The sequence below is a fragment of the Polypterus senegalus genome, chromosome 14 (genome assembly GCF_016835505.1).
Source record: "Polypterus senegalus isolate Bchr_013 chromosome 14, ASM1683550v1, whole genome shotgun sequence".
NCBI classification, from domain to species: domain Eukaryota; kingdom Metazoa; phylum Chordata; class Cladistia; order Polypteriformes; family Polypteridae; genus Polypterus; species Polypterus senegalus.
In genome coordinates, this window is record NC_053167.1 from 23,588,751 (window position 1) to 23,616,385 (window position 27,635).

Below are 27,635 nucleotides of genomic sequence, written 5' to 3' on the forward strand. Positions count from 1 at the left end.
TACAACTCCCCAATAAGAATAAATTTTTTGTTGTCCCGAAACCATTGCAAACATCCTTCCTGATGAAACTTTTGAAATGCCATATTGCCTATATTTTAAGCCGAACCAACAACCACCTATTTGCAAAATTTTGTGAAACTGCATTCACCTGTTTTTACGTGATGGGCAAACAAACAGACAAGATGTGATCTAAGGGTTGAAGTGGGATCTTTAGAGTGCAAAACAAATAACATCAAAGCTGAAAAATTCCAAAGAGAGACAAAGGGGTATGATGGTTTTATTTACACAGATTAGTGGTTGCTACAGACTAGATAGATCCCTAAAATCTCATAAAGGGGTGTACTCTTTCTTCCCTAGACTGTAAAGCATTGTTTTAACTTTTGAAGTTAAGAATAGAAGACACATCACAAACAGTAGGAAATATGCCCATCTTTATTGAAATAAAATGTTTTATAACATTGCATAAAGCAGACACTCATACCATCATGCACACCAAGTACAAATAAAGCAATCATTTGGCAGAAAAGCAGAATAAAAGATTGAAATGTAGGTCTGTCAACTAGCATTCCTGTTTTGAGTAAGACAGACAATATGAACACACTGGGCTTGTCACATATGTGACTTTTTATACTCTGATAATACATAAACACTTTAAAAAAGTAAACTGAAAGATGGGTGTTAAATCTGCTACTACCAAAAAATGTCTTTCGATCCCATACATTAGTGTGATTAGCAAGGTCACTGTCCCAACACATCTGGAAAACAGGTACAAAAAAAATGATCAAGCAATATTTGGAGGGAGGAAATGGAAATTGCATTTTCAGTATAACTTATCTAAATATATACCCCATCTGCCATTTAATATTATTCAGGGAGTAAGTGGTTTGTTCAAAAGGTATCTATATTAATGGGGTTAAGTTGGTGAAAAAGGTATAAAAAAAACAAAAACTGAGCAAGTCTCAAATTTTTCGATGAGTTATTCTGTATAAAAATTCTTGCTCTTCACTCCATCCTTTAATGTCTCAGGTTTTACCAATGTGCTCATGTTCTCAGGTATTAACCCCAGCATACACACCAAAACTCCTTTCCACCCCAACCCACAGTTTTTGTACATAATTGGTTTTCTCTGGTTTTCAAAGTGAAGCCATTCCTCAAACAAATTCACCTTTCCAATTCCCTTTAACAATGAGAACAATTTTGTGTTAGGTTTTTGTTTGTTATTATGAAAAAAACAAAAAAACAAAAAAAACAACAAGCACTACACGGGACAGCTGAAAGGGAATATCTTAACAGCTCAATGGCAGTGTCTTTCTTGCTTGTCTTTTCCCTCGGTCTTGGTGAAACCTTTCTGATAGCACCAAAGGAAGTAAAACTTAATTCTTCATCTGCTAAAAAGCTTTCGCCAACCACAGCTCTTGCAAGGCATCACCAGTATCTTAGCTAACATCTTATTAAGTGTCTACCTGCAGACCCCTTTCTCCCGTCTGTTTAGGGAGAAGATGGGGAGCTGGTTTTCACTTTCAAATGTTCGGCACACTCCTAAAAGCAATCACTTGGCTTTAGATTCCCAAAGAACTCTCAGAGCTTGTTTCATTAGAGGTGCGGACCTCTAATGGACACCTTCGTTTTTGGAGGGCACTGGCAATTGCAATCGCCCCACCCTTCAGGAAGCGGACAAAGTTATCCCCCACCAGGGGACCCATGGCAAAAAGATTAGGTTCCTGGGTTGACTCATAAGTAATTGGGTCAATGTCCACTGGATTGTGCCGACAGGAGATAGGTTGCTGGCTGTTCACAGCAAGGTACTGACCATCATCTGGCAAGAAGGAGAGGTTGGGGTGGGCGCCTATTAGAACCACTGCCATAGAAATGCGAAGCACTGGTCTACTTCTGTCTCCCTCCAGGATGCACTTTTTGTCTTTAGTGAAGGCAACCACCTGGTGTTTAGGGTAGCTAGTATAGCCTGGGTAAGAATTGGCATCACTGTTGCCCTGCACCTGCAATTGCATCATCTGGTGTACCTTATGGTATTCTGGGTAAAGAACCTTTGGTAGCTGGTTAAAGATCAAGGCAGGATCACTAATAGACCGACGGAAGGCATGATAAACAGGAATGTTCAAGTGATGTGCAGCAAGTACTGCATCAGCCGCCATCAGTCCTGCTCCAATGATCAAGATGGGTTCAGAAATCTCATCCACCATGCGTCTGGAAATGGCCTCTTCAAATTGCCTAAAGTCGTGATAAACATATGGAAGATCTTCTCCTTTTACTCCTAGCCAGGCAGGTTTGTCTTGTGTTCCTGTGGCCAAGACCACATTCTCTGCACACACAGCAAAGGGGACCTCCAGATTCTCACTCACTTTTTGTACACCCCGCACTTCCCACAATCCCTTTGAAAAACCATGCTCTGAATATGCATAGCAGTTTTTATGGTGGCCAGGCAAGCAGTACGTTTGATCTTCTCTTTCACCAGTTTCTTGATCACATTTCATTCTTCTCACTGATAAAATGTGAGTGTTTCTTACAAAGTTGTCCTGAAGGCCCATTATGGACACATAATGCTTGTAATAGGAGGCAATCTCTCCTGGAGTCACTCTGTCATTACGCAAATTCCTAGGAAAACAGCCAGAAGAGGTAATAATGAAAAAAATCTATAAAGACCTCATTACTGAGCTTAAATTACAAAGAATGAAAGTCAGTGGGAAAAATGAGAAAAATAAATTGGAAGGAAAAAAAAATGAGTGAGAGGACTAGCACAGTTTCATCCTGTTCACTCTATGAACCAAGTTTGCACATTTTACCCAAAAGTCTTCTCTGCCTACACCAGCTGCCACCTACAGTACGTTTGAAAGACATTCCTGCCAAAATCAAGTATAAGGCTCTTGAGTGTTTGAACAACAGGTTTAGTGGAGTGGGCGGTTTTCACCACTACACAAACCATTTCTCCACATCTTAGATAAGTTTTTTTAAGGAAAATAACTGATTGTGCCCACCCACCCAGTGATTTTTTTTTTGTTTTTTTATACATTTTCAGTGGACGCATACTGTGCACGAATTCAACTCTCATTCCAGAATATAATCAGTAAAAAAAGAAAATCGAATTGCATGGAACATAAATTCCAACCAGTAGTCTACTGATCTGTGCTTCTCCAGAGGAAACCCTCATCATCATGGTGAACACATGCTAACATAATACAGAATGTATGGAATCAAGACTCAAAGGCTGTGACATAGCTATGGTACTTATTTTCTGTTTATTAAAAAAAAAAAAAAAACAGTTCAACTATCCATTTTCAAAACCTGCTGAACCCAGTTCAAGATTGCAGGTATTGGAGCCTATCCTGTTAGCAACAAAGTCAAGGCAGAGACCAACGCTGTGCTGCATACTTCATTCAGACCTGGCCACTTTACAGTTGGCAATTAATTTAATGGGCACATGCTGGAGAATAAAACTGGAGTACATAGAGAAGAACCCAAATAGTTAACAGGAGAACAAGAAAGCTCTGTGCAGGTGGAGAGGGTCCGCTTCATAGAAGGTTCACAACAGACACTGACAGATAGTAAACAGAGGGGTCCATCATCATAAATCAGAACCCTGCACAGTCGTGCACTCACCTGCGTTTTTCTCTCACCCAGTCCTTTAGCCGCAGCCCTGGCAGTTCCATCCACTTCGCCAAGCTCAGTGTTAGCATGGAACCTTCCATGGCCTGATGATAAAAAGCCCAGTTGTTAGACCACCAAAATACATGATAGTGTATACTAGTGCTGTGAACAAATAGAAATGACTTATTGTTATTGTACAGTTTTGAGAAACAGAATAGGACTATAGAAATGAAGGAAATATTTTAGGTTTTCCCTTCGATTAGATTTAGGAATATCTCTTTTAAATCACCTGTATAGCAGTACAGAAGATGCATCTCCAGGGAAAGTAAAGAGAGACCTTTCAAAGTGCCAGATGTCAGAATTATTCTCCTGTCTTCTCATGCAGGAATACAAATAGCAAGTGCAGCATCCATCCCAGGTATAAGCAGGGAGAAGACAGCATTGAATGGCAACATACATACAGGTTTTACAACAATTTGCATGTCCCAAATGTGTTGCCACTTCACTGTGTTCACAGGCTTACCAGAAGGTAAAAAGTTGTATATATCAAACTATTAGCCAGCTGAAATGCACTATTGCAAGAATCTAAGTGGGAATCAGTTGATCAAGGCTTACTACAGATCCTGAGGAAATCCCAAGGCTGATAAATATTTTAAAAAGACATTCTATAGAATGGTTGCAACTCACTGTGAGACAACAAATACGGTTTTCTATTACTTACTTTTCTGGGTACAGAATGGCAGGGGACCAGTGCCAATTCAAGATTAGTAGGTACAGGACAGCCATTGGCACACTCAGAGTGGAGTAAGCTTATTAAGAATCAATCCAAGAACATATCTTTGGAATCTAGGAGTAAACCCACAAAAAAGTGGAAGAACTCGGGTAACAAGACCAGTCTAAAATAGTAAGCAGCAAAGAACTGAATCAACATATCTTTTAGATGTGGGTGTATGCAATATGGGTAGCACAGAGGTTAGTGCTACAGTCTCAACTCCAGGAGTCCTGGCTTAAATCCTTGCCCAGCCACCATGTTGAGTGTTACTCTTTGAGATTGTATGGCTTTTCTCTAACATAACGAAAGTGCTTCATGATGTTAGGTTGAATCGACTATAAATTGGCAAGTATGAATGATTCTGGTTAAGTTTGTGCATGCATCCCCTGACCAAAGAATAGTAGTTCAATAGTCCTAGGATAGACACTGGCTCTCCGACATCCAGAAATCAGATTAAGTGTGTTTAGCAAATGGAATTTTAGATAATATGCAACAGTGGAAAAAGATAAAACAAACAAAATAAATTATATCATCTTGGAGTGACTCTCTAAAAATAATACTCACATGCCAGACCCCACCAGGTGGTCCCTTGCCAAACACCAGGTGAGAAATGGCCTGCTCAGGCTTGTGATACCACTGAAGAGGAGAGGTACAGTCTGAGCCAAAATCACTGTCTGGCAAAATAAGGGAATCAAAGAGAACTGCAACTGGGTTTTTTGAACGCCCTTCCAGCCCTTCACATAAATATTCCAGATCCTGAAGGAAGAGACAATGAGAAATCCTCATGTAACAAATAGAAATAAAAAGAGAAAACATTCAGAAGAGCAGGCTATTGAATCAAAAGGTAGGTCACTCCTTTGTTTCTCCAGTTTAGACTCTTGCTCTATCAAATGACTATTTTTACCAGCTGACCTTCTCCAGAAAGGGAGTTAGCAGTGAGACCATCTTACTTAATGATGACAGGTTCTCATGATATTACATGCAATCTTCCCAATGAGAAACTTATAAAGAAGAGGTCCACCCTTATACCTGATCCAGAAAAGAAAGCTCTGGTCTCTCTTGAAGTTTTCCAAGGAGCAGAGGATTTGGATGTGTCGCTCCAGGAGCTAGATATGGAGTGTAACCAGACAGCAAGTAGGAAAGACAGATTCCAGAGGGTCCATTACCTAAAAAGGAGATAAAAATAAGTATAGCTACAAGAAACCTTTATGATCATTAAGACAGATGTTATAAGACCAAAAAAAAAAACCCACCAAGAAATCACAGTATATGGCAATACTGTTGGATTTTGGGAATGGGCATAGTTTCCATCTTTCATTAATTAGGGTTACCCCATTAAAGATGAAGCTCAATGCTCCAAATTACATTTACACTATTCTGTAGCTGGCTCCGTGTTTACAGAAAAGTAAATGGATGGAAATCTAAAAGCCAGAACAAACCAATTACACTACACACTCATAAAGTCATAAAATTGGGGTGTCCTATTAAACCAGCATGTAGGCTGTGAGAATACCACTAAAGTCGCTCAATTCACATGTCTTTGCTGTCATGCTAGGCACAACCCTGTACACCAGCATACAGTGGCGGCCAGAAGCGTTGACTAGGCAGAAGTATGGGAAATGCATGCACTTCAAATTTTTTCGGCGTTTGTGCTAAAGACACAGATGAAGAGGCACAATGCCCATATGAAGCAATCGCTGGAGTTTAATAACGTGCAAGTGAAACTCCTCAGCAAAGGAGGGCAAGGCTTAAAGTTTTCACTGAAAAAAGCCAGTGAGGCAGCAAGCACAAGGTGGGTCCATGTCCTTTGCACCGAGTAATTCTTAGGAGTTAGCGGACACCTCTCTTAGTTCACAAATATAGTAAAACTTCTAAGACGTCTTCGGATTGTTTTTTTGTCCCGAAGACCATATGCAGCTAGTTAATTGATAATCAAATAACTTGAAACAGTAGAAGTAGTACAGTAGTATAGTCACCATTCTCTGGCCCCACAAAAATGATCAAAACACAGAACTTCATTTTTATTTAATAGTATATCATGATTTTTCCATCACGACAACATATGGCACAGGGGTACAAACCAGTTCTGGACAGGATGTCATCCCAACCATGGCCAGGATATGCCCATGCACACACACTCAAATTCATTCATACGGGGTCCATTTATTGTACAGCAACATCAATATCTTTAAGGAAATGGGAGGAAACTGGAATAGCTGTAGAAAACCAAAAAAAGTGGGAGGAGGAGCAAGCAAACTTCACACAGACAACTGACCATCTGGGAACTGCACTTGGGTCCCTGCAGTTGTAATGATCAGAACATACATCTCATATCATTGTGCTGCCCTTGTAGAATACTAAAAAAAACACAAACATCCAGATTGGACAAGTAATATAAACATAAATGCTTGCTCACAGGAAACCTCCTCTTAAAAGCTAATGATGGCTTTTAGTCTGTTTATGTACCAGTATATACTTCAGCCTGACAGGCAAGCACAAACTCCAGTAGAAAAAGCCTTTGATCTGAAAAGCTGCTACTATGGAAAGTCTCAGGCTGACTAACACATTTGTGTGAGCACAAAACTGTCTGCATGTGTGGACTCTTCTGGAATACATCAGCCAAATGCAACTGTACAGCATTTGAACATAACCCAGCAGCAGACCAAAAGTCTGTGCAAGTCCTTATAGTCTACCTTAAAATACATTATCCTTAAATTGCTCCTCTGCCACTGTTTGGAGTACCTGAAATAATCTGCAAATGTTTAGCTTGACTCTCCAGACCAAACACTGTGCTGAACACTCTATATAGACCTACAGTCCCTCTATGACAAGTGGCATAATGTTAATAAGTGTTTCAATGGATAAGTAATAGTTATTTGCTAAAAAAAAAAATGGTTTTAGTCTGAAACTAATACATTACATTATTACAGTTTTACATTTAATATCCCTTTGTGGACAAGTAGAGTACATCTATAAATTTGTGTATGGAAACCCTCAAATTTTTAATTATACCATGACATGGCTGGCCACTCCTTGTATAAATCTACATTCTAATTTGAAGATTTGGAGAGTCTGCTTTAATTGCAATAGTCCAAGTACAACAGGAGCTCATTCATATAGGAGGATGATGTGAAATGGACTAAAGAGATCTGGCTGCAGTGACCACAATACTGTCTGTGTGCAGTATTTGACAGCAGTGGTAAAATCAGGAGCCGAGTTCTCAAGTGAAGCTGCCCATACACCGATCAGTCAGTTTACTTATTGTCTAAATCGTTTGTAACTGACCAAAAGGAGGAGGTTATGGGTACAGCTGTACAATATTATAGGGCATTCACAACATTCATGTATATAAGAAAGAGAGAGAGAGAGAGATCCATATCTATAAAGAGATATCCATCCACATACATAGAAACAAACATACACAACAGTACACATGAAGTATTTGTCATTAAGTATAAGAATTTCAGAGGCTAAAACTGAATTACGTTACATTAATAGACACATTCCTTGCTGCAGGGTGCAGATCTTCATAAGTCTAGAGTAGGGCCACTGGACATTGGAATTGAGAGTTATTCAGCTACCTTGTCCTACTCAATTGAGACCCCAAGCACACTAGAGAGATCAGGGATCTTAGGCAACCTAGAAGTTTACTAGAAAGTTTACAGCCACCCTTTTCCTATTACAGAGCACATTACTTCTTATAAATACAATGTGCCTTCCAAGAACATCAAAAAGTAGTGCCACTTCTTTAGTATTGTGGCAGTAGGGGGGTGCTAGTGCTCCCTTGAACCCTCAGGTACAACTCCAGACACCAGGTAAAAGTCCAAGACTTTTAATTTTCTCTTAACACAGTGCACCAAGCACCTTCCACACTACTCATTAATTATAAACCAAATTCAACACAATAATCACTCCTTCTCGCCCAGACACTTTGCTCCTCTACCTCCCAGCACAGCTCAGTGTCTGGACTGAGGCTTCGTCCTTTTATAGCCCCTGACCCGGAGGTGTTCCTGTCCCAACAGTCTACAGTCCCTTATTCCTTCCGGGTCAGGGCAATCAGTCCTTTACTTCACCCCGGGAGCACGTCGTTCCTTTCCGTCACGTGACCGTGATGTACTCCCGGGTTATAGGGCACACAAGAGCCCATGAGCCCCCCTACAGCGACTCCCAGTGGTCCCCAAGGTATCCAGCGGGGCTGTGTAAAAACACTACATAGTCCATGAGGCCCTGCTGGAACTCGGGGCACGATCCTGCTGTCGGGAGAGCTCCTCCTGGCGGCCTAGGGGTGAGGGCCGGAGCACGAAGCCGGCAGTCCTCCACAGTATAAAATCAAGCAGTTCTTAATGGATACCACTATACAGTATATACCACTAAATGGATTAAACTGCAAGGTTGCCGAGATTTCTGCAAAGTCTTATCAAGCCAAACCACTGTTTATGAATGAATTGGATCACTTGGGGGCTGGACAAACCAATCACAAAAAGTACATTTTCCACTATATTTGCATTCTCAGATTAAAAATAACAATAATAATAATTCACACTGACATACGAATAAGGGAAACAAAGTATGAATAATTATGAAATTATCAGCTAATCAAAAAAAAAAAAAAACCTTTTCAGTGAGCTGAAACAAACAATCCCTATTTAGTTAGCGGACATCTGCCTGGGTTGATACCACTGCCATTGGCTTAATCATTAAATATAAATCTTAAGGTTGCCGATTCAACAGGCATAGTTTAATTCACTTTGATTCACTCTATAAAGTTGCTCGGTAGAAAAAACAGACAGTTTATTAGTTTAACAAATTCTGTCAAATACTACATCATAACCATCTATTTTTACTTCATAATCCAATCAGCCCAACATTTCCTTTGCTAATACTCAACAATCTGTAGCCTCCCCTTCCCCTTAACCTGAACAATTTGACCATCCTTCCCATTATTTTCTGAATCCACTTGATCCAATTTTAGGAGGTGGCACACCTTATTAATGCAGCATCAGGCATACTGCAGAGAGTACCCAGCATAGGCCATCAGTCCACAGCAGGTCAAACTCTCCTGTCCACATACATAGTCACAAATGAACCAAACCTACATGCCTTAGGGTTGTGTCGCACAGATATGAGAAAAATGTGCAAAATTCATGCAGACAGCCCCTGGGCTGGACCTCAAACTAGCACTCCTGGAATGATAAGGCAGCAGTGCCGGTAACTGCAACTCTGCAAACCAGCAGCATTAAAACACACCGGCTAATGATAAAGCTTGATTGATTCAAAGTGCAAAACAGGAGTAACTTGGAAATGTGACTTACCCACTACCACAACAGGAACAGTCAAGGAGAAGTCATCAGGGAGTATGTTTTCATTTAAAATAGGCATGTCTGAAGCAGTTTCTGTAGGAGGAAGAGAAAAGAGAATTTTTAATCAGTCTCAACATTTTATTGCACTAAATTATTTCACACCATATTTGTGTCTTGCAATTTTTTTTTGATTGGATGACCCCTTCCCATGCATGCTTAGTCAGCAATCTAAAAAACAGAAATGGTTTTCTGTCAACTTAAAATATCCACTTCTGCCCAAGTGTAAAGCTAAAACGTAATGCAAAGGAGTGAAACAAAACTTTCTTTACTCCATTCCCTTTCCTGGTGGGTTTTAGAGACTGCCAGGGAATATTACACCTCTGATCAATAGAATATGTATCCTAAACCTGATGTCCCTCAGCCAAAATCTGAAAGTTAATCTGATAAAACACCCACACACTAAAACATATGGCCCTCAGACCAACATTATACTTCAGAGACTGGTGACTGCCACTCCCTGCAGCTGGCAAGACTGCAGTAAGGGTCCACAAAAGAAATACTAGGAGAGTCAAATTTAAGATCTCCAACAAAACAATACTAGCCTCAAGCTGAGGGCATGCGGTCATCTAGGATGTCACTTCAAGTGTGCCATACAGACTAATATTTAGGAATGTGGCCAGGTTTTCAATCCATCACAATCAAGTACACCAATCCATCTACTGGAAGAATTTACTCCAGTAATGGATTAATGCCAGCTAGAAAATACCTTGTAAACACCAGGGGCAAGGCAGGAATTAGTCATGGTTGTGATCCCAGCCCACTGCAATTCACACTTAAGCACAAAGTTTCACTTTAGTGTAGGTAACTCACTTTTATACTCACAGCTTTTTAATTTAAAGGCAAACTAGAGCAAAAGGAGAAAACCATGGAGGGGGGTTGAGTCACAAGTTACCCTAAAAGTGTTATCTTTAAAATCCTGGAGGAAGCTGGTGCACTTGTCAGAGTACACTGAAGAGAAAAGGTGACATAGAGTAGGATTCCCAAAGTAAGTTCTAGTTATGGCCATCTATGGATGGGTTTTAAATCGGAGTCCAATTCCTGTCTTTAATTCACACCTGCTTTCAATGTGTAGGCCTACTGTCAAAAGGGGTTCAATGTATAGACTGTGCAATTAATCCAAGAGACATATATAAGATGTACAAGTCTTTAATAGTAGACAAAGTAAACCCTGATTAAAATGACTGGAATGAAGACCAGTACCCATAATGAACCGTGGTTTACTCAAATGTACTAACTGTACATATTTCCTCAGTACAGCATATGCAAATAACACCAATAAATCATTTTTGAAGTCTTAAAGGATAATTAATCCATCATGTAACACACTAAATTAAAATTTCTAAACTGCCAAAGTACAAGACTATGCCAGTTTATTATTAGGTGCCGGGCAAGATCAAAACGTTACAGGATGCCAACTGAAGGCAAGACACACTCAAGTGAACACCCATACTTGAGCATACAGAAACAAAACACAAAAAGTTTGACATTGTCAGTTGTTTCCAATGATATCCCAAAGACAGTTTTGCTGTCTCAAATTTGTATGTTACTCTCACTCTCTCTGGCCCTACAGCAAAGTTAGAATGTTCCCATCCCTACATCTGTCTGGAATAACAAGTGTATTTGGTTGAAAACAAATTTTTATCGTACCTGCATAAAAAAAGGTTTCACCTGAATGACACAGTTGGTAATGCTGCTACACCACAGGTTTTAGAGCTCTCGGTTCATGCAATGTGCCTGTTTGAGATAGCATTTTCTCATTGTGTCCACATTATGGTTTTTTTTACAGGCAGTCCAGATTTCTTATGGCATCCTGAAGACATGACTGTTAGGTTAACTGAAGACTTCAAATTAGCCCAACATGAGTAACCGCACAGCCCACTCAAACCTGCTCCCTGACTTGCACTCTGACTGCTGGCAACCCTGAACAGAATTATATGGTTATGATGATAAATGGATAGTTTTATGTTGATTTGTCAGGAATTACATAACCGATTCACCATAAATCTTATTTCTCTTGGGGTGCCTATTGTTAAAATTAGTTAAATGGCAAAAATCCTGAATAAAGTTATACTCAATGCCACCCAAACATTTTAAAATTCTTTATATAATTCTTCACAGCATTTATCTGCTTAACTCATTTATGCCAAAACTTCACTCTGGTATAGGCAATGTACTTTTATTTTTTAAATACAAAAGAAAAAAGGCAAGTTGAACTACAGATACTGTAGAACTGGTTGTTTAACCGCTCATTCACTCAAAGATAGTTTTCTTTTATGAGCAGATAAGAGCATTTTTACCTGTTTTAAGTAAACACGGAAACAGCAACAGAAGAAGTAGTAAACACTTTATCCATAAATCATCCTTATTCTAATAGAAAATTCCATCAATGTATATTTCATATATCTAGGAACTTTAGATTTTGTCAAAATCTCAGCCATCATTTTCCCTGGGTATGCTGCTGCTCTCGTATGCAAGACAGGAAGAAAATCTGGATGGGATGAAATTCAAATATATGGCACACTCGGGTATACTTCCAAATTGACTTGTGCTGTTTAAATTTTGTCTTCAATTCTGTCTTCATATTGCCAATGACCAGACCAGGGATCAAGATAATATACTGTATGGGATGGCTGAAATAAATACATTTTATACATTACTGTCAGCATCATTTTCACACCACTTATCACAAAGATTACTGATATATAAAGCTTAATCTCTATATGTTTGTTTGTTTGTTTTGTATGCACATTTTGTTCTTCAAGCCATGGAAGTGCAATTTGGTTCACAGGTAGTTTGCACTGTAAGTTATATTTATAAAATATGACTTTCAGGCCAATGGGGTTATTAGCAACAGGAGGGAAGAAACTGATGTTGTATAGATAAGAAGCATTCCAATACTAACAATAGACATATATTAAATGCAAAATTGCATAGTAATATGTAATTAATGCTGAGGTGGAATGGTGGGGACTGCTGACTCACAGTAAGGAGACCAGGGTTCATGTTCATGTCCCGAGTCCTCCCTACATACAGCTCGCTTACTCCAGTTTCCTAACACAGTCCAAAGACATGCAGGTTAGATGGATTCATGTCACGAAGTTGGCCCTTGTGTGTGTTCAACATGTGAGAAACTGGCACCCTGTCCAGGGACTGATCCTGCCTTGCACCCTGTTCTTGTTGGGACTGGCTCCAGCCCCTTGTGACCCTGCTTTGAACTGATTAAGTGGGTTTAGAATCCTACAATGATAAGTATGATATAATGATGATTGCTCCTGATGTCGGTTACTCCATGACTCAGTACTGGAAAGGATTTAGCCAGGGGACAAGCAAATAGTTGCTGCAGTTTAATAACAAAATGAAATACACGAATGGACTCATGAGGTCAATTTTAGTCATTTTTCTTAGTACAGACTGGAGCCAAGTTCATGGTTGATTCATTCCTTGTCCCTAATATAGCCTGAATATATTATACCACACCATGACCCTATATTGATATTACGTGGCCTTCATTTGATTCTTAATTAGTTACATCTAATAGAGGTGGTTTAGCATTTATTTTGTTAATAAACACAAGAATGAGTGAAAGAAGTAAATTAATCAATTAGCTGATTTTTTACTAACAGTAAAAAGATGTTTACTGATGCACTGCCTCCCAACCTCTTTCCCTGGGGTAGATTCTTTCTTGGGTCAAGGGTTATGGAAATGTATAGGTAGGTATATTGAAAATGGACTTACCGTTAATGTATGCCTACAATGCATTTAGGATGTGTACTTTAACATTTTATTACTATTGACAATGGAGAGATTACATTTATATTACCCTTTCAGCACCGAAGAAAGTAAAACCCCGTTATCTTTTGCTCAAAAACCGTTTCAGTTTCACTCTGCATTTTTAGTGCACTACTCGACTGCGGTTTGGTATTGCACGCCATAAATAATAAGGTGCGTATGAATAACACCGTTATAAAACAAACTTAAGCAAAATATTATATATACACACACGGCATATCTTACCGAAACGATATTCCTTGAGCTGGACGCCTGTTGTTTAGTACAAGTGACAACGCAGATCTCCACACATCCGCGATCAGAATACACTGAGCCCCCACGGTGGCCAGACAATTCCCCACATCAGTCAATTCCCCACATTCCCAACTCCCCACAATTACAATTCCCCACATCACAATTCCCCACATTGCAATTCCCCACATTGCAATTCCCCACTTCCACAACTCCCCACATTGGGATAATATTTATTATAACCATAGACTAATGTACTATATAAGACAGTCCATATAATGATACAAAAGCGTGCCCTCCGTTTCCCCACATCGAGCATTATTTTATTTAAAAACGCTACTTGTTAATAAATATGTAAAAAATACATTATCCAAGCATGCATTTTTATATACAATTTGCCTTTTAAAAATTTGAAACAGGTAAGTTGAATTCTATTATTTTTTGAATCTTTCTTAAAACATGCTAAAACGTAACATTTTTGATTTTTATCTTTTTTTAAATTACCAAAATTTGTAATTTGTGCCAGTGGAGGATGTCAGAGGCCTGTTCAATGACTTGATAGCAGAGTTCCCTGATGAAGACAACTACAATGACCTTCTTGCCTACTTTGAATCAACCTACATTACTGGAGTAAGAGGCAGAGATGCAGTGTTTCCCATTAGAATCTGGAATCACTTTGAAGCTGCTGCTACTGGCCTACCAAGAACAACAAACTGCTGTGAAGGATACCACAATTCACTGAGAGCCCTGTTTCACTGCAGTCATCCAGGTGTGTGGGATCTTCTGGAAGGTCTGAAGAAGGACATGGCCATCCACAGCAAGACATTGGCTGATGCAGATGATGGCAGACCACAGCCAAAAGGAAGAAGTATGAGACCCTAAATAGCAAAGTAATTGAGGCTGTCCAAGGGTATGCCAATCAACAGGATAAGATTAAGTATTTGAGAAAATTGGCCAACATGCAGTTTCCAAAGTAACCTTTGTGTTTAGTAGTTTCTGTGTACTTTAGTCATTCTTGTCAATTATTAATAGTTTTTGTACTGTACATTTAGTTTAATGATTTTTCTTTTATTAGATAAACCTGTACAGTGGAATTATTAGCAAATGGAATAGGACCTTATCTAATTCATTATTTTGTACCAAGCATATTTTGTATTAAACTCATTTGTTCATTTGTGTATATCAGTTACTTGTATTTTGTAATCAGTAATGCATTTCAATAAATTGTCATGAAATAAAACTTTTGGAGATTAATTACTACTATTTGCATTTTAGAATTCCTTCATTATATTATTAATTCAGTGCACTCCATATTATCCCAATGTGGGGAGTTGTGGAAGTGGGGAATTGCAATGTGGGAATTGCAATGTGGGAATTGCAATGTGGGGAATTGTAATTGTGGGGAGTTGGGAATGTGGGGAATTGACTAAGGTGGGGAGTTGTCATGGAACCAGCTCCCACACATCAGAGATAAGTGGCATATGTGACGTCATTCAACTCTCAGGTCAATCCCATTTTTTACACTAGAATTACCAGAGCCTACTGAAAAACTCGTAATTCCGTCCCACCTTAAACTGCTTCTTAAATCCCTTCACACCTCTCCGCCAGCCTTTGTCTCTAAATGTGCTGATAAAGAGAAGCCGGCTATTCCATCCCCACCAATTTAGAACGTGCACGAACTTCTCTCAGCTCATGCCTTGATTGAGTATCTGGGAGTGAAGTGGAGTTTTAGAGTGAAATAATAGATCGTTGTTTGGAACACACGCATTTCATGTCTGTTCCGTTTCTACAGTAATCTGTGTCAACACATTGTTAAAACAGAAACTTTTTTATATTCTAGTAGTAGATGACAAAATGTAGGCATAAACTATATAATGTATGAAGCCTGAAGTCCAAATAGCAAAGAAACATTTTCACAAGAATAACACAATTGCACTTTTATTCAAACATATAACTGCAGAAAGAAAAGCCGCCTTAACATGCGACATTGACACCAGTTTACTATAACTGACTCTGTGGTTCAATAGATACAGCCCCGCTTGAATCAAGGGTCACGGGTTCGATCCTGCCGCCTCCCTTTTGAGAAGTAAACTGTTCTTAGTCTTACTGTTTTAGAATAAAACATACATTTGATTTCAGTCTGTAACAGCCGGTGCAATTTATGATCTTTGTAAAGGTTAGCTTTTTTTTTTTATTCACTTTTCACTCTCTCAGTCGCGTTCAGAATCAATCCATACAACCCCATCTGACACGGCTGTTTTCACTAAAGACGCGCTATAGCTCTGCAGTGTACCACGATGCATACTAACGCCCCACCGGTTCTGACACACAAACGCTGGCGAAGCTGCCTTCTTCGTATCTCACCGTCACTTGCTTTTCTTTTATTCAGTTTTATTGAGTGTTCCTGCCAGTCCCCGCATGTTGCTGTATGCTTTTTCTTTTGCATCCCAGGACATGCAGAAGAAAGAATGGTAAAGACCAGTAACTTCGGCGCTATATGCAATCATCAGACACTCCCCATCTGCCCGTGTCGTTCAAACACAGGAACATATATTGGTGTAAAAGTATAACAAAAGTGCACTTTTATTCAAGTGCACTTTTTCCATCGCCTTTTCCTGTAAGAAGCAGTGTACACACTTCTCTCTATGCTGTGGTTTCTATTACACACCTGAAAGAAAGACAATATATGTGAAAATATAATCGCACTAATGCAATATTATTTGAAAACGAACAGCGTCAGATCGGTGTGAATTTATGCAGGAACTGGAAATTCTCTGATGCGGACCTTCCCCAGGGAAGAAAGTACAGTGTCAGGTGCTCATTCAGTGTAATAGAAACCATAGCACAGAGAGGTGTGTACACGGCAACAAGTACACGTGTCGTAAATGTAGGAAGGACGGTCCTTGGGTGTGTGGGAACTGTTAATATTTGAATGTGATGATTTTATATAGCACGGAATGAAAATCTTCACTTCTTAGCATTGCACCATGCAAGATGTCGTATCAATCGCCTACTGTAACTTGCTTTCTTTTTTCTTCGGTTATACAGGTAGTTTTGAATAAAAGTGCACTTGTTTTGTTTGCGAAATGAAGTGTCTGCGTGCACTTTTCGTGGCATTACACGTGTATTTTTTGAGCATGCCCGTTTGAGCAGTATAAAAGTATTGAAAAGTATAACAAAACAACGGGCAGATGGGAGTGTCTGATGATTGCATATAGCGCCGAACTTACTGCTCTTTACTATTCTCTCCTCTGCGTGCCCTGGAGTACAAAAGAAACAGAATACAGACGCGCTATAGCTCTGTGCTGTACCACGATGCATACTAACGCCCCCCCACCCGGTTCTGACACACAGACGCTGGCGAAGCTCTTCTTCGTATCTCACCGTCACTTGATTTTCTTTTTATTCAGTTTTATTGAGTGTTCCTGCCAGTCCCCGCTGTTGCTGTATGCTGGATATTTCACATATATTGTCTTTCTTTCAGGTGTGTAATAGAAACCACAGCATAGAGAGAAGTGTGTACACTGCTTCTTATAGGAAAAAGCGATGGAAAAAGTGCACTTGAATAAAAGTGCACTTTTGTTATACTTTTACACCAATATATGTTCCTGTGTTTGAACGACACGGGCAGATGGGGAGTGTCTGATGATTGCATATAGCGCCGAAGTTGGTCTTTACCATTCTTTCTTCTGCATGTCCTGGGGTGCAAAAGAAAAAGCATACAGCAACATGCGGGACTGGCAGGAACACTCAATAAAACTGAATAAAAAGAAAAGCAAGTGACGGTGAGATACGAAGAAGGCAGCTTCGCCAGCGTTTGTGTGTCAGAACCGGGGGGGGCGTTAGTATGCATCGTGGTACACTGCAGAGCTATAGCGCGTCTTTAGTGAAAACAGCCGTGTCAGATGGGGTTGTATGGATTGATTCTGAACGCGACTGAGAGAGTGAAAAGTGAATAAAAAAAAAAAGCTAACCTTTACAAAGATCATAAATTGCACCGGCTGTTACAGACTGAAATCAAATGTATGTTTTATTCTAAAACAGTAAGACTAAGAACAGTTTACTTCTCAAAAGGAGGGCGCAGGATCGAACCCGTGACCCTTGATTCAAGCGGGGCTGTATCTATTGAACCACAGAGTCAGTTATAGTAAACTGGTGTCAATGTCGCATGTTAAGGCGGCTTTTTCTTTCTGCAGTTATATGTTTGAATAAAAGTGCAATTGTGTTATTCTTGTGAAAATGTTTCTTTGCTATTTGGACTTCAGGCTTCATACATTATATAGTTTATGCCTACATTTTGTCATCTACTACTAGAATATAAAAAAAGTTTCTGTTTTAACAATGTGTTGACACAGATTACTGTAGAAACGGAACAGACATGAAATGCGTGTGTTCCAAACAACGATCTATTATTTGGCCAGTGTTTGGCAGACAGTGCGATTTTGACCCAAATTTATATCAGAACAACTTTCAAGGTGTTCATAAAATCTGCGAGAGATTATTTCGTAGGTTGCGAAGTTATACATTTCTTTACGACAATCCCTGACGCGTTTGCTATTTTTCCAAAGAAAAACTTCGCAATTATTTTTAATTTTTTTTCGTCTTGATGTTGTCCTTGTGTAACCTGTAACGCATTAGCCAGCATTAACGAAGAAACAGCAAGATCAGTTTCTGCATGATTAAGTTTACACAAGCATCCTGCGTTTATATATACTATGCATTTATATATCTGTTGATCTTTTAATCGAGTTATACAATCAAAAGGTTGTCTTTGTGGTTTAGCATTAAAAGAAAAATGCAGCGAAATACCACCACTAGACATTGTTGGCGGTCAGCCGACATTAGCCTGCTTCAGAATTAAGAATCTGTGAACAATCGCACAGACATCAAAAACAGAAACTAAATTCTTCATCTACAAAGCTTTACCCTCTCACGCATCTGCCGGTCCAGATAAAACAGTGTAACAATATGGAATGGTATCCAGGAGAAGGCACTGGGTAAATTCTTATGAAACGCGCACGCGCAGTAGAGAAAAAGACACCTAATTCGCTTGAGACAACGGAAGGTCGAAACACTTGCACAGAAAACAAAATGAGCGGTAATCACAACAATACGCATATAAGATTTAGCAACTAATTAAACACACATTTTTTTATTCTGGAGATATATGCAATAAAAGAGCCTTATTCATTGTAATACGGCTTCCCGTTCTTCTGTAATTCAGACAGTATTGTCTAGATACAAAAGAGAATGTACTTACACTGACCTGGTAGGTGCAATAGCTAATTAATTTTTCAACGCAACCCATTCGTGATCCTCTTCTCCATGCAACTAACACGCCCAGTGGCGGATACTAAATGACCACCTTGTGCATACGTGATCCGGCCACTCGGTTTTCCTAACAGAAAACTGCAGCCCTCTCTCCGCCCCGTCTGTCAAGTGACACGCCCTCTAGTCCCCCTTAGCCATAGTCGATTGGCCCGCTAAGCGTTTACCACGTGCTCTACGTCACAAATGTCGTCAGCCGACCGCCGGTTTTCAAGTTCATTGTGTGAGGTAAGTTGGAGGTCACGTGTAACTTGCCGGCCATTTGCGCTTTCATCAATGAAGCCAGAGTGGAGTGACAGTCGACGTGGTCATCTTATTAGGTAAATAAATATAGTTGTAGTAATACAAACATAGTATTGGATCCAACTAGAATAACGTGAGGCGAATGAATAAAGTAGTGAGTAAACTGGAATTTTAAAAAGGGAAAATCGCTTAATACATTTGTGCATTTGAACCGAATAGTAAATTAAGCCTACACTCACGATATTATGATTACATTTAAGGTTTCATTTATGATGATTTCATACACAATTAAAGTCTATTTGTTGCACTGGTTAAATATTCAAATGTAAAGCTTTAAGGGACTAGCTCTGTCACTGCATGTACAGTCATTCAACACTAGAAACATAATCCCTTAAAAATTCAAAATTGTATATGTTGTGTCTAAGATCAGGTTTGCGCCACTGCTGTTCCCTCCTCACTTTGGAACAGACTCAGCTATAGACAGCACACACAAGTGGACTAAGAACTGCCACAGCCATGTGGCTAGCACTTTGGTTATTAGCAAGGCAGTTCAGCACCGCTAACACTGATTTAAATTGAGGAGAGCATGGTGGCTTTCATGTTGTTGCTGCCTTGCACCTGAGGAGTTCAGTTTCTATTTAATTAAAGACTGCACTTTTCTCCATTAGTCTGTTTTTTTGGGTTTTTTTTTTGGTAAGAATTCTTCACTTTTCCTCAAAAATGTGTAAATTAGGCTCTTGTAAATTTCCTTGGTTAAGACAATGGTTCTGCGAATCATTGCGTTGTGTGAAACATTGATGTCCCAATATACCTATTTTACACTGATTGTTACTGGGATGGGTTCCATAACCCTGAATTCTATAAGCAGATTCTGCATATGGTTAGATAGAGAACAGGCTGCGTGTAAATGTGTCTTGTGATAATTTAGTGTTCCACCCAAGGTTGGCTACAGTTTTGTATCCAGTTGTGCCAGGACAGGGTGTGGACCCTCATGACTGCACTGTTGATAGATGTCGTTAATAATACACATAGTATGTAGTGGTTATATATCTGAGGAGGACTGAAGATCCAAAGGGTTACTATTAGTCACAGATGCAAGGCCATGTGGGACATGATGCACTGTGGCACTGACCTCATCTCAGATGAAGTTTACCTTTTTGTCACATCAGGAAATCAAATTTTATTTGTCACATACAATTATATACACAGTACAATATATAGTGAAATTACATTAAAATTATAAGAAAATATTTATTAAAAGAAGTAAGTGGTCATGCCTTCCTCATCTGAGTCTTGATGTGCCTGGAGCAGGTTAGGTCTTCTGTCTTGTGGAGAAGACTGTTGTCCTGACACCAGGATGATAGACTGTCTGTTTCTTCCAGATAAACCTATTAATTTTTGTTAGAGATCATACCCAATTACTCAAAAGATCTGGTGAGAAAACAGTGACTAGATTGGGATTCACACAATTTCCTGCCTTTCACTTGATCCATCTGGGGAAGTGTTGAACCCCATGCCTGTCTGAATTCAATATGTGAGTACAGGGATCTTTTACATACAGATGAAACCACTACACAGACAGTAGCCAGAATACAATCCCAGTCTTCTGAAGCAATGCGAGGGTAGAGAGTAGCACTTGCCATATTCCATCCTTCTAAACAAACTCAAAATCAGAGGAAGTTAATCTTGGTGAACTTAAACCTTTAAATATTTTCTGAACTGTCTTTTATTTTTATAGGATTGTGGAGAATTGGACAGCATTCCAGCAGGGCTGGATGCAAGGTAAGACTCACCTCTGGATTACACTCTTGTCATCCTCAAATCATTCCATCCTTTAATTTTCTATACCAAGTTTTTTTTTTTTTAAATTATAAACTCACATGGTACTAGTGAAATTCCACAACTTGAGAGACATGCAAACAGACCTACAGTAACTCTTTCTTTTAGCCATTAGAAGGTTACAGGGAGCAAGAGCCTTTCCCAGTAGAAACCACACACAAATCAGAAATCAATCCTGGATGATTTATCCCTGACATTTTCAAATATCTATTCATTCCAACCCAATATTGGAGTCAAATGATGTGCTAGTCTTCTGAATTCTACCTAGAATATATCTGTTTTCTTTTATAATTAAAAAAAAAAATCACCAAGTGAAATTGCGGAGTATGACCAACACACTTTTAATGGAGTTATTTTTTTTTATATTCTGGTTAACTGGATGATTTAAAATACCAATATTATAAAAGAAATTGTACCAGCTCCTGAAAATACAAAACTGATGACTGTTGCTTAAGGGAACTACTAGTGACTGACAATTTGGAATGAAGTGTGTGGTAAACTTTCACCCATCTGTTGGTCATCAATAGGTAGCCAACTAGTCAGTCAGTCAATCAATCAATATTCTATAAAGCCCTAATGACGACAATGCAAGGCATTTTACAGAAAAAAGCACAATTACCAAAAATTCTTAACTTTCTCATTGGTGAAATGTTCTTTTGTATATTGTGACAAGCTGACAATGCAGAGTCAGAATATAAAGGGAAAGGCAGCAAATGGGAAACAGAACATGCATTTGGAATGGTGTCTATTCAAGTAGAAATGCTAGATGGTGGTCATTCCCCCAAATGCGAAAGGATACAGGATCCCCTTTAATTGTAACATGTATCCACTAGAGGACTGTGTATCTAGAAGTTCTTTGGGCAGGCATGCTTGACAAAATAAACTGAGGTGATTCTTCATTAGAGAGCTCCACAGGTTTATACAATTCTTCATAGAAAGCATGCCAATGATCTGTGTTGCCACAATTCGAAAATCTTGCAGAGGAATGGTCAATGAAAAGACCATACACATTCTAGTTTAAATGGTAATAATGTGTAATTTTGGGAAGATAACCTTGTCTGCAGCTACTAGACTTTCTTATACAAGGTGGCCTATCAAATAAGGGCTATCAACGGCCATTCAGAGTTAACCCTTTAAACAAAGCTTTCATTATTTACCCTGTTAATCTTCTGGTTTTTAATATTTGGGAGGAATACAATAGTAACTATAAAGGTAAGAGCTGAATGTTGCAAGGATGAAAGAGAGATAAAGATCATGTTGCTATGCAATAGTCACCCACCCACTTACAAGGTTCAACTGGCTGGGGTGCCAAAAGGAGTTCTGCTCTAGCTTGGTTGACTGAAAGAGTTGCGCTGGTGTTGCCCACACCAAATTTTGTCTGCAAGGCAGTCTGTCTCTAAAGAAGATATAGCGTAAGAATAGAGTGATTAGGATTTACCAGACTATTAAGACAACTCCTGTGGGCATTGTATCCTTTAAAAAGATTGAAGTATACCATAAATTCAAAAAAATGGCTTTACGTGTTTGGAAAGTTCCAATATAAATGACTTGATCCCTCCAGTTATTTTATGCTAATTTGGGTGGTTTGAATATTAAAAAATTGCCTTTACTTGCTCATCAAAAAATCAAGACGTACAGTCATATGAAAAAGTTTGGGAACCACTCTCAGCCTGCATAATAAGTTACTCTACTTTCAACAAAAAAGATAACAGTGGTATGTCTTTCATTTCCTAGGAACATCTGAGTACTGGGGCGTTTTCCGAACAAAGATGTTTAGTGAAGCAGTATTTAGTTGTATGAAATTAAATCAAATGTGAAAAACTGGCTGGTCAAAACTTTGGGTCCCCTTGTAATTTTGCTGATTTGAATGCATGTAACTGCTCAATACTGATTACTTGTAATACCAAATTGGTTGGATTAGCTCATTAATCCTTGAACTCCATAGACAGGTGTGTCCAATCATGAGAAAATGTATTTAAGGTGGCAAGAATTGCAAGTTGTGCTTCCCTTTGACTCTCCTCTCAAGAGTGACAGCATGCGATCCTCAAAGTAACTCTGAAAATATCTGAGAAAAAAAAAAAAAGGATTGTTCAGTATCATGGTTTAGGGGAAGGCTACAAAAAGCTATCTCAGAGGTTTAAACTGTCAGTTTCAACTGTAAGCAATGTAATCTGGAAATGGAAGGCCACAGGCACAGTTGCAGTTAAACCCAGGTCTGGCAGGCCAAGAAAAATACAGGAGCGACATATGCACAGGATTGTGAGAATGGTTACAGACAACCCACAGATCACCTCCAAAGACCTGCAAGACCATCTTGCTGCAGATGGTGTATCTGTACATCGTTCTACAATTCAGCGCAATGTGCACAAAGAACATCTGTATGGCAGGGTGATGAGAAAGAAGCCCTCTCTGCACACATGCCACAAACAGAGTCGCTTATTGTATGCAATGCTCATTTAGACAAGCCAGATTCATTTTGGAACAAAGTGCTTTGGACTGATGAGACAAAAATTGAGTTATTTGGTCATAACAAAAAGTGCTTTGCATGGCGGAAGAAGAACACCGCATTCCAAGAAAAACACCTGCTACCTACTGTCAAATTTGGTGGAGGTTCCATCATTCTGTGGGGCTGTGTGGCTAGTTCAGGAACTGGGGCCCTTGTTAAAGTTGAGGGTCAGATGAATTCAGCCCAATATCAACAAATTCTTCAGAATAATGTTCAAACATCAGACACAAAGTTGGAGTTATGCAGGGGTTGGATATTCCAACAAGACAATGACCCAAAACACAGTTCGAAATCTACAAAGGCATTCATGCAGAGGGAGAAGAACAATGTTCTGGAATGGCCGTCACAGTCCCCTGACTTGAATGACATCGAAAAATCTATGGAATGATTTGAAGCAGGTTGTCCATCCTCGGCAACCATCAAATTTAACTGAACTGGAGATTGTGTATGGAAGAATGGTCAAAAATACCTCCATCCGGAATCCAGACACTCATCAAAGGCTATAGAAGGCGTCTAGAGGCTGATATATTTGCAATAGGAGGCTCAACTAAGTATTGATGTAATATCTCTGTTGGGGTGCCCAAATTTATGCACCTGTCTAATTTTGTTATGATGCACATTGCAAATTTTCTGTTAATCCAATAAACTTAATGTCACTGCTGAAATACTACTGTTTCTATAAGGCATGTCATATAATAAAAGTAAGTTGCTTCTTTGAAAGCTCAGCAGATGATAAACAAAAATCCAAAGAATTAAGAGGGCTTCCCAAATTTTTTCATATGACTGTATATGTGTGAAGAGCCCTCAGGTCACAAGTACTCCCATGTGTTCCCTATATTTATTGTTTTATGGTAGTACTGCAGGTGGATAATGCCATCTCACAGAACCTGGATGCCAGCGTCAGCGCTTGATTGTAGAATTTGTATATTATTCTTGTGTAAATGTGTTTCCCCCACAATCTATGGATAAGCCATTAAATTGACTTGAGACCCTAAACTGCATTTTAGAATATTTATAATAATTGTATGAACCAGATTGATAAAGCACTATACGTGGAAGTTATGACATTTATCATATACTAATGCCCTCTGGATGAAGATCAGTCACTGCAGTAATAGCAAACGTTTTCATATGACTGTATGTCTTGATTTTTTGATGAGCAAGTGAAGGCAATTTTTTAATATTCAAACCACCCAAAAAATAAAAGTAGATTTTCTTTAAATTATTTTCATAGTAGACAGGCATACAAGAGACCCAAAGAAATGTTGCAGGAAGTTAATCAGGGGGTGTAGTTGGGGGGGGCGTGGGGGTGTTCTAGCTGATACGTGCAGCTGCATCACAAGTCCTGTACAGCTCTTTGACACTGAGAGCTTAAAAAACATCTCATAGGTCAACTTCATGGCTTCGCCCCTTCTTTTTGTTTTTCAAAACTTTCAGAAATCTGGAACATTCTCAATTGGCTTGTTAAACAAGTTACTGCCTGCTGTGTCTCAGGAAAATGAGATTAAGTACAGGACGTACACAAAAGCACAAAGTCTTAATCATTCAATGGAGTGGATTATCACACCTTAACCCCTGCTAGATGGTGACAGCAAGATGGCAGTCTTATAGGTTTAAAATTAAGACAGACTTTCAAACTCTTCCAGTGTATAGGACTGAGTTGCTCCTGGGCTCACAGGTCTTTCAAGATTTCACCATTTTCAAAGAACTCAATCTGCCTTCTGCAATATTTAGGGGATGTCAGTGTCACTGAGCACCACCTTGGTGCAGTTACTGAAACCATTGAACAGTGCCAGTCAAAGCCTATTTGGAGTCCTATTTGGGGCTGATGGAAGTCGCCCCTCATTGTCCATAGTGGGTAGTCAGTATTGTTGGACTTTAACAACCTGTGTGGAGGGAGTTCTCCCTCGGTGTCTAGAGTGCATGGCCCTTCTATAGCACAAACAACTGCCCTTTATGCATGTGCAATGGACTTTAAGGAGCACATGCCCCTTGGTGGGCAGAATGTGCAGACATTTACTTTCATAAATGTCATTAGTGGGTAATGCCACCCATTCAGTTTCATAATAGTTAGACTTCAGGGTTTCAGGTTTACATTCTTTTTTTTCTTTTTATTATATTTTTATTAATTGTATTGCAATCCATACAAATCAATCAAGTTTTTACAAAAAGAAAAATTGAGTTCAGGACAAATCGATTCCCACCCCTGAGAGAGAGAGCAAGGGAAACGGTGTGAAATTTAAGGCTTGTAAACATACCTAAATTATTAAATTCTCTGTGCTTTATGAGCTTATTTTAAAATATTACTGATTAGATCCTTCCATGTTTTGAAAAAAGTCTGTACTGATCCTCTAACTGAGTATTTGATTTTTTCCAATTTCAAATAGTATAACACATCGGTTTCCCACTGACTTGAAAGAGGAGAGTTTGGGTTTTTCCAGTTTATCAGAATAAGTCTGCATGCCAAAAGTGTAGTGAATGCAATCACAATTTGTTTGTCTTTCTCCACTTTAAACCCATCTGGAAGAACATCAAACACAGCTGTTAATGGGTTAGGAGGGATTGTGAGACCAAGGCTGTCTGAAAGGTAATTAAAAATTTTGGTCCAGAATAATGTTAGTTTGGTGCAGGCCCAGAACATGTGACCCAGTGAGTCTAAGACTTGGTTGCAGCATTCGCAGGTTGGATCTTGCCCTGGAAACATTTTGGAGAGTTTTAGACGAGACAGATGTGCTCGATATATAATTTTGAGCTGTATAATTGTATGCTTTGCGCATATGGAGCTCGAATGAATTCTCTGCATTGCTACTTTCCACTCTTTTTCTGATATATTAATTGAGAGATCTTTTTCCCAGTGTCCTCTTGGATTTTTGAAAGGGAGGGATTGTAAAATGATTTTATATATTGTATTGATTGTGTCTAAGTCCTTGAGATTGAGCAATATTTTTTCCAGCATGGATGAGGGTGCAAGATGAGGAAAATCGGGAAGGTTCTGTTTAACAAAGTTCCTCAGGTTTACTTTCATTAGCAGTGCCCACTCATTGTAATCATAGTTTGATGACTGTGTGCCTTCAGAAACACAATTGGTGTCCATTTGTGTACATGCCTTGAACATTGTTATCATTCTTCTGTGACACCTCTTAACTTTCCTAAATGGTGTCCCTCAGATGACGGTGCCCTAGGTCTCCATCTTTTGTCACGTAATGAATTGAACAGCTCTGCCAGTGAGCCCCAGATTCTCAGGTCTTCTTGGTGCCACTAACAGGCTTCATAGCTAGCAGGGTCTGCTTCCTCCATTTTTATGTGTTTATCCATTGCCATGTTCCAATTTTGAAAGGGCAAAGGTTTAGTGGATGTTATGTAAAATATCTAGACTCTTGGCACAGTTCAGCTCAGTTTTACAACAGACTTGTAAATTGTGTGTCTTATATTGTTTATATTGTCATTTTTTGTTAATTATCGTGTTATATTTTTCTATGTAATATTTTTTAAAATATATTTTTTATTAAGTGTTTCAAATTATTTTATATTTAGTCTGTTATTTACCTTGTTATTGTCTTTGTGTTTTACATGTTGAACTCAAGTCCACCTGACTCTGCAGCTGTGGGGACCCTGGGTCTATAAAGACTTAAAATGTCTATAACACATTCCTGCTTGTGTTGATCAACTCATTTTTGGATTCCTTCTCTTAAACTTTTTGTAAGATTTGTTTGTGATTGTTTTTTTTTTAACTCTGTCCTCATTTTTGGTTAATGTCTTCTGACCTTTCGTTTTTGTTAACTTTTGGGTTGCCTTACAGAAACATTAAACCTATTTGTTAAATTCTTCTGAATAAATCTTATTTTTAAAAGAAACAACTGTTTTTGCTCTTGGGCCAGGGTTTTTTCAGTTTCCGTTTTATTTTCTCAGTGCTCCTGTAAGCATACAGGCCACAAGTCCGCTTCTTGATTTTAGGGGCCAGGCC

General features: G+C 39.0%; 1 protein-coding gene and 1 long non-coding RNA gene across 4 annotated transcripts; one reads left to right on the forward strand and one right to left on the reverse strand.

Moving 5' to 3' along the window:
- Positions 1-409: 409 nt before the first annotated feature.
- Positions 410-19,177, reverse strand: osgn1 (oxidative stress induced growth inhibitor 1). Of its 3 annotated transcripts, none has more exons than XM_039735188.1 (6): positions 19,022-19,177; positions 9,688-9,768; positions 5,405-5,541; positions 4,940-5,131; positions 3,616-3,707; positions 410-2,613 (listed from the first exon to the last, which is right to left on the reverse strand). In XM_039735188.1, exons 2-6 carry the CDS (start codon positions 9,752-9,754, stop codon positions 1,560-1,562), a joined length of 1,542 nt encoding a protein of 513 aa, XP_039591122.1. In that variant the 5' UTR covers positions 9,755-9,768; positions 19,022-19,177; the 3' UTR covers positions 410-1,559. The 3 variants fall into 3 exon arrangements, with proteins under 3 accessions (XP_039591122.1, XP_039591121.1, XP_039591124.1); XM_039735187.1 differs by having other exon boundaries at positions 19,016-19,177; XM_039735190.1 differs by lacking the exon at positions 19,022-19,177 and adding an exon at positions 13,750-13,768.
- A 138-nt stretch (positions 19,178-19,315) lies between these two features.
- LOC120515210 lies at positions 19,316-27,399 on the forward strand. Its single transcript, XR_005630618.1, has 3 exons — positions 19,316-19,403; positions 21,065-21,108; positions 27,256-27,399. It is a non-coding gene; the product is annotated as an uncharacterized LOC120515210 (long non-coding RNA).
- The last annotated feature ends 236 nt before the right edge of the window (positions 27,400-27,635 follow it).

Bases quoted from the DNA above. Each gene is read 5' to 3' on its own strand.
- osgn1 (XM_039735188.1), bottom strand. From the start codon at position 9,754: ATGCCTATTTTAAATGAAAACATACTCCCTGATGACTTCTCCTTGACT. The intron at 5,542-9,687 runs GTAAGTCACATT...TCTCCTTTTTAG, and splicing joins TGTTCCTGTTGTGGTAGTGG to GTAATGGACCCTCTGGAATC. The intron at 3,708-4,939 runs GTGAGTATTATT...TTTTATCATCAG, and splicing joins CACCTGGTGGGGTCTGGCAT to GCCATGGAAGGTTCCATGCT.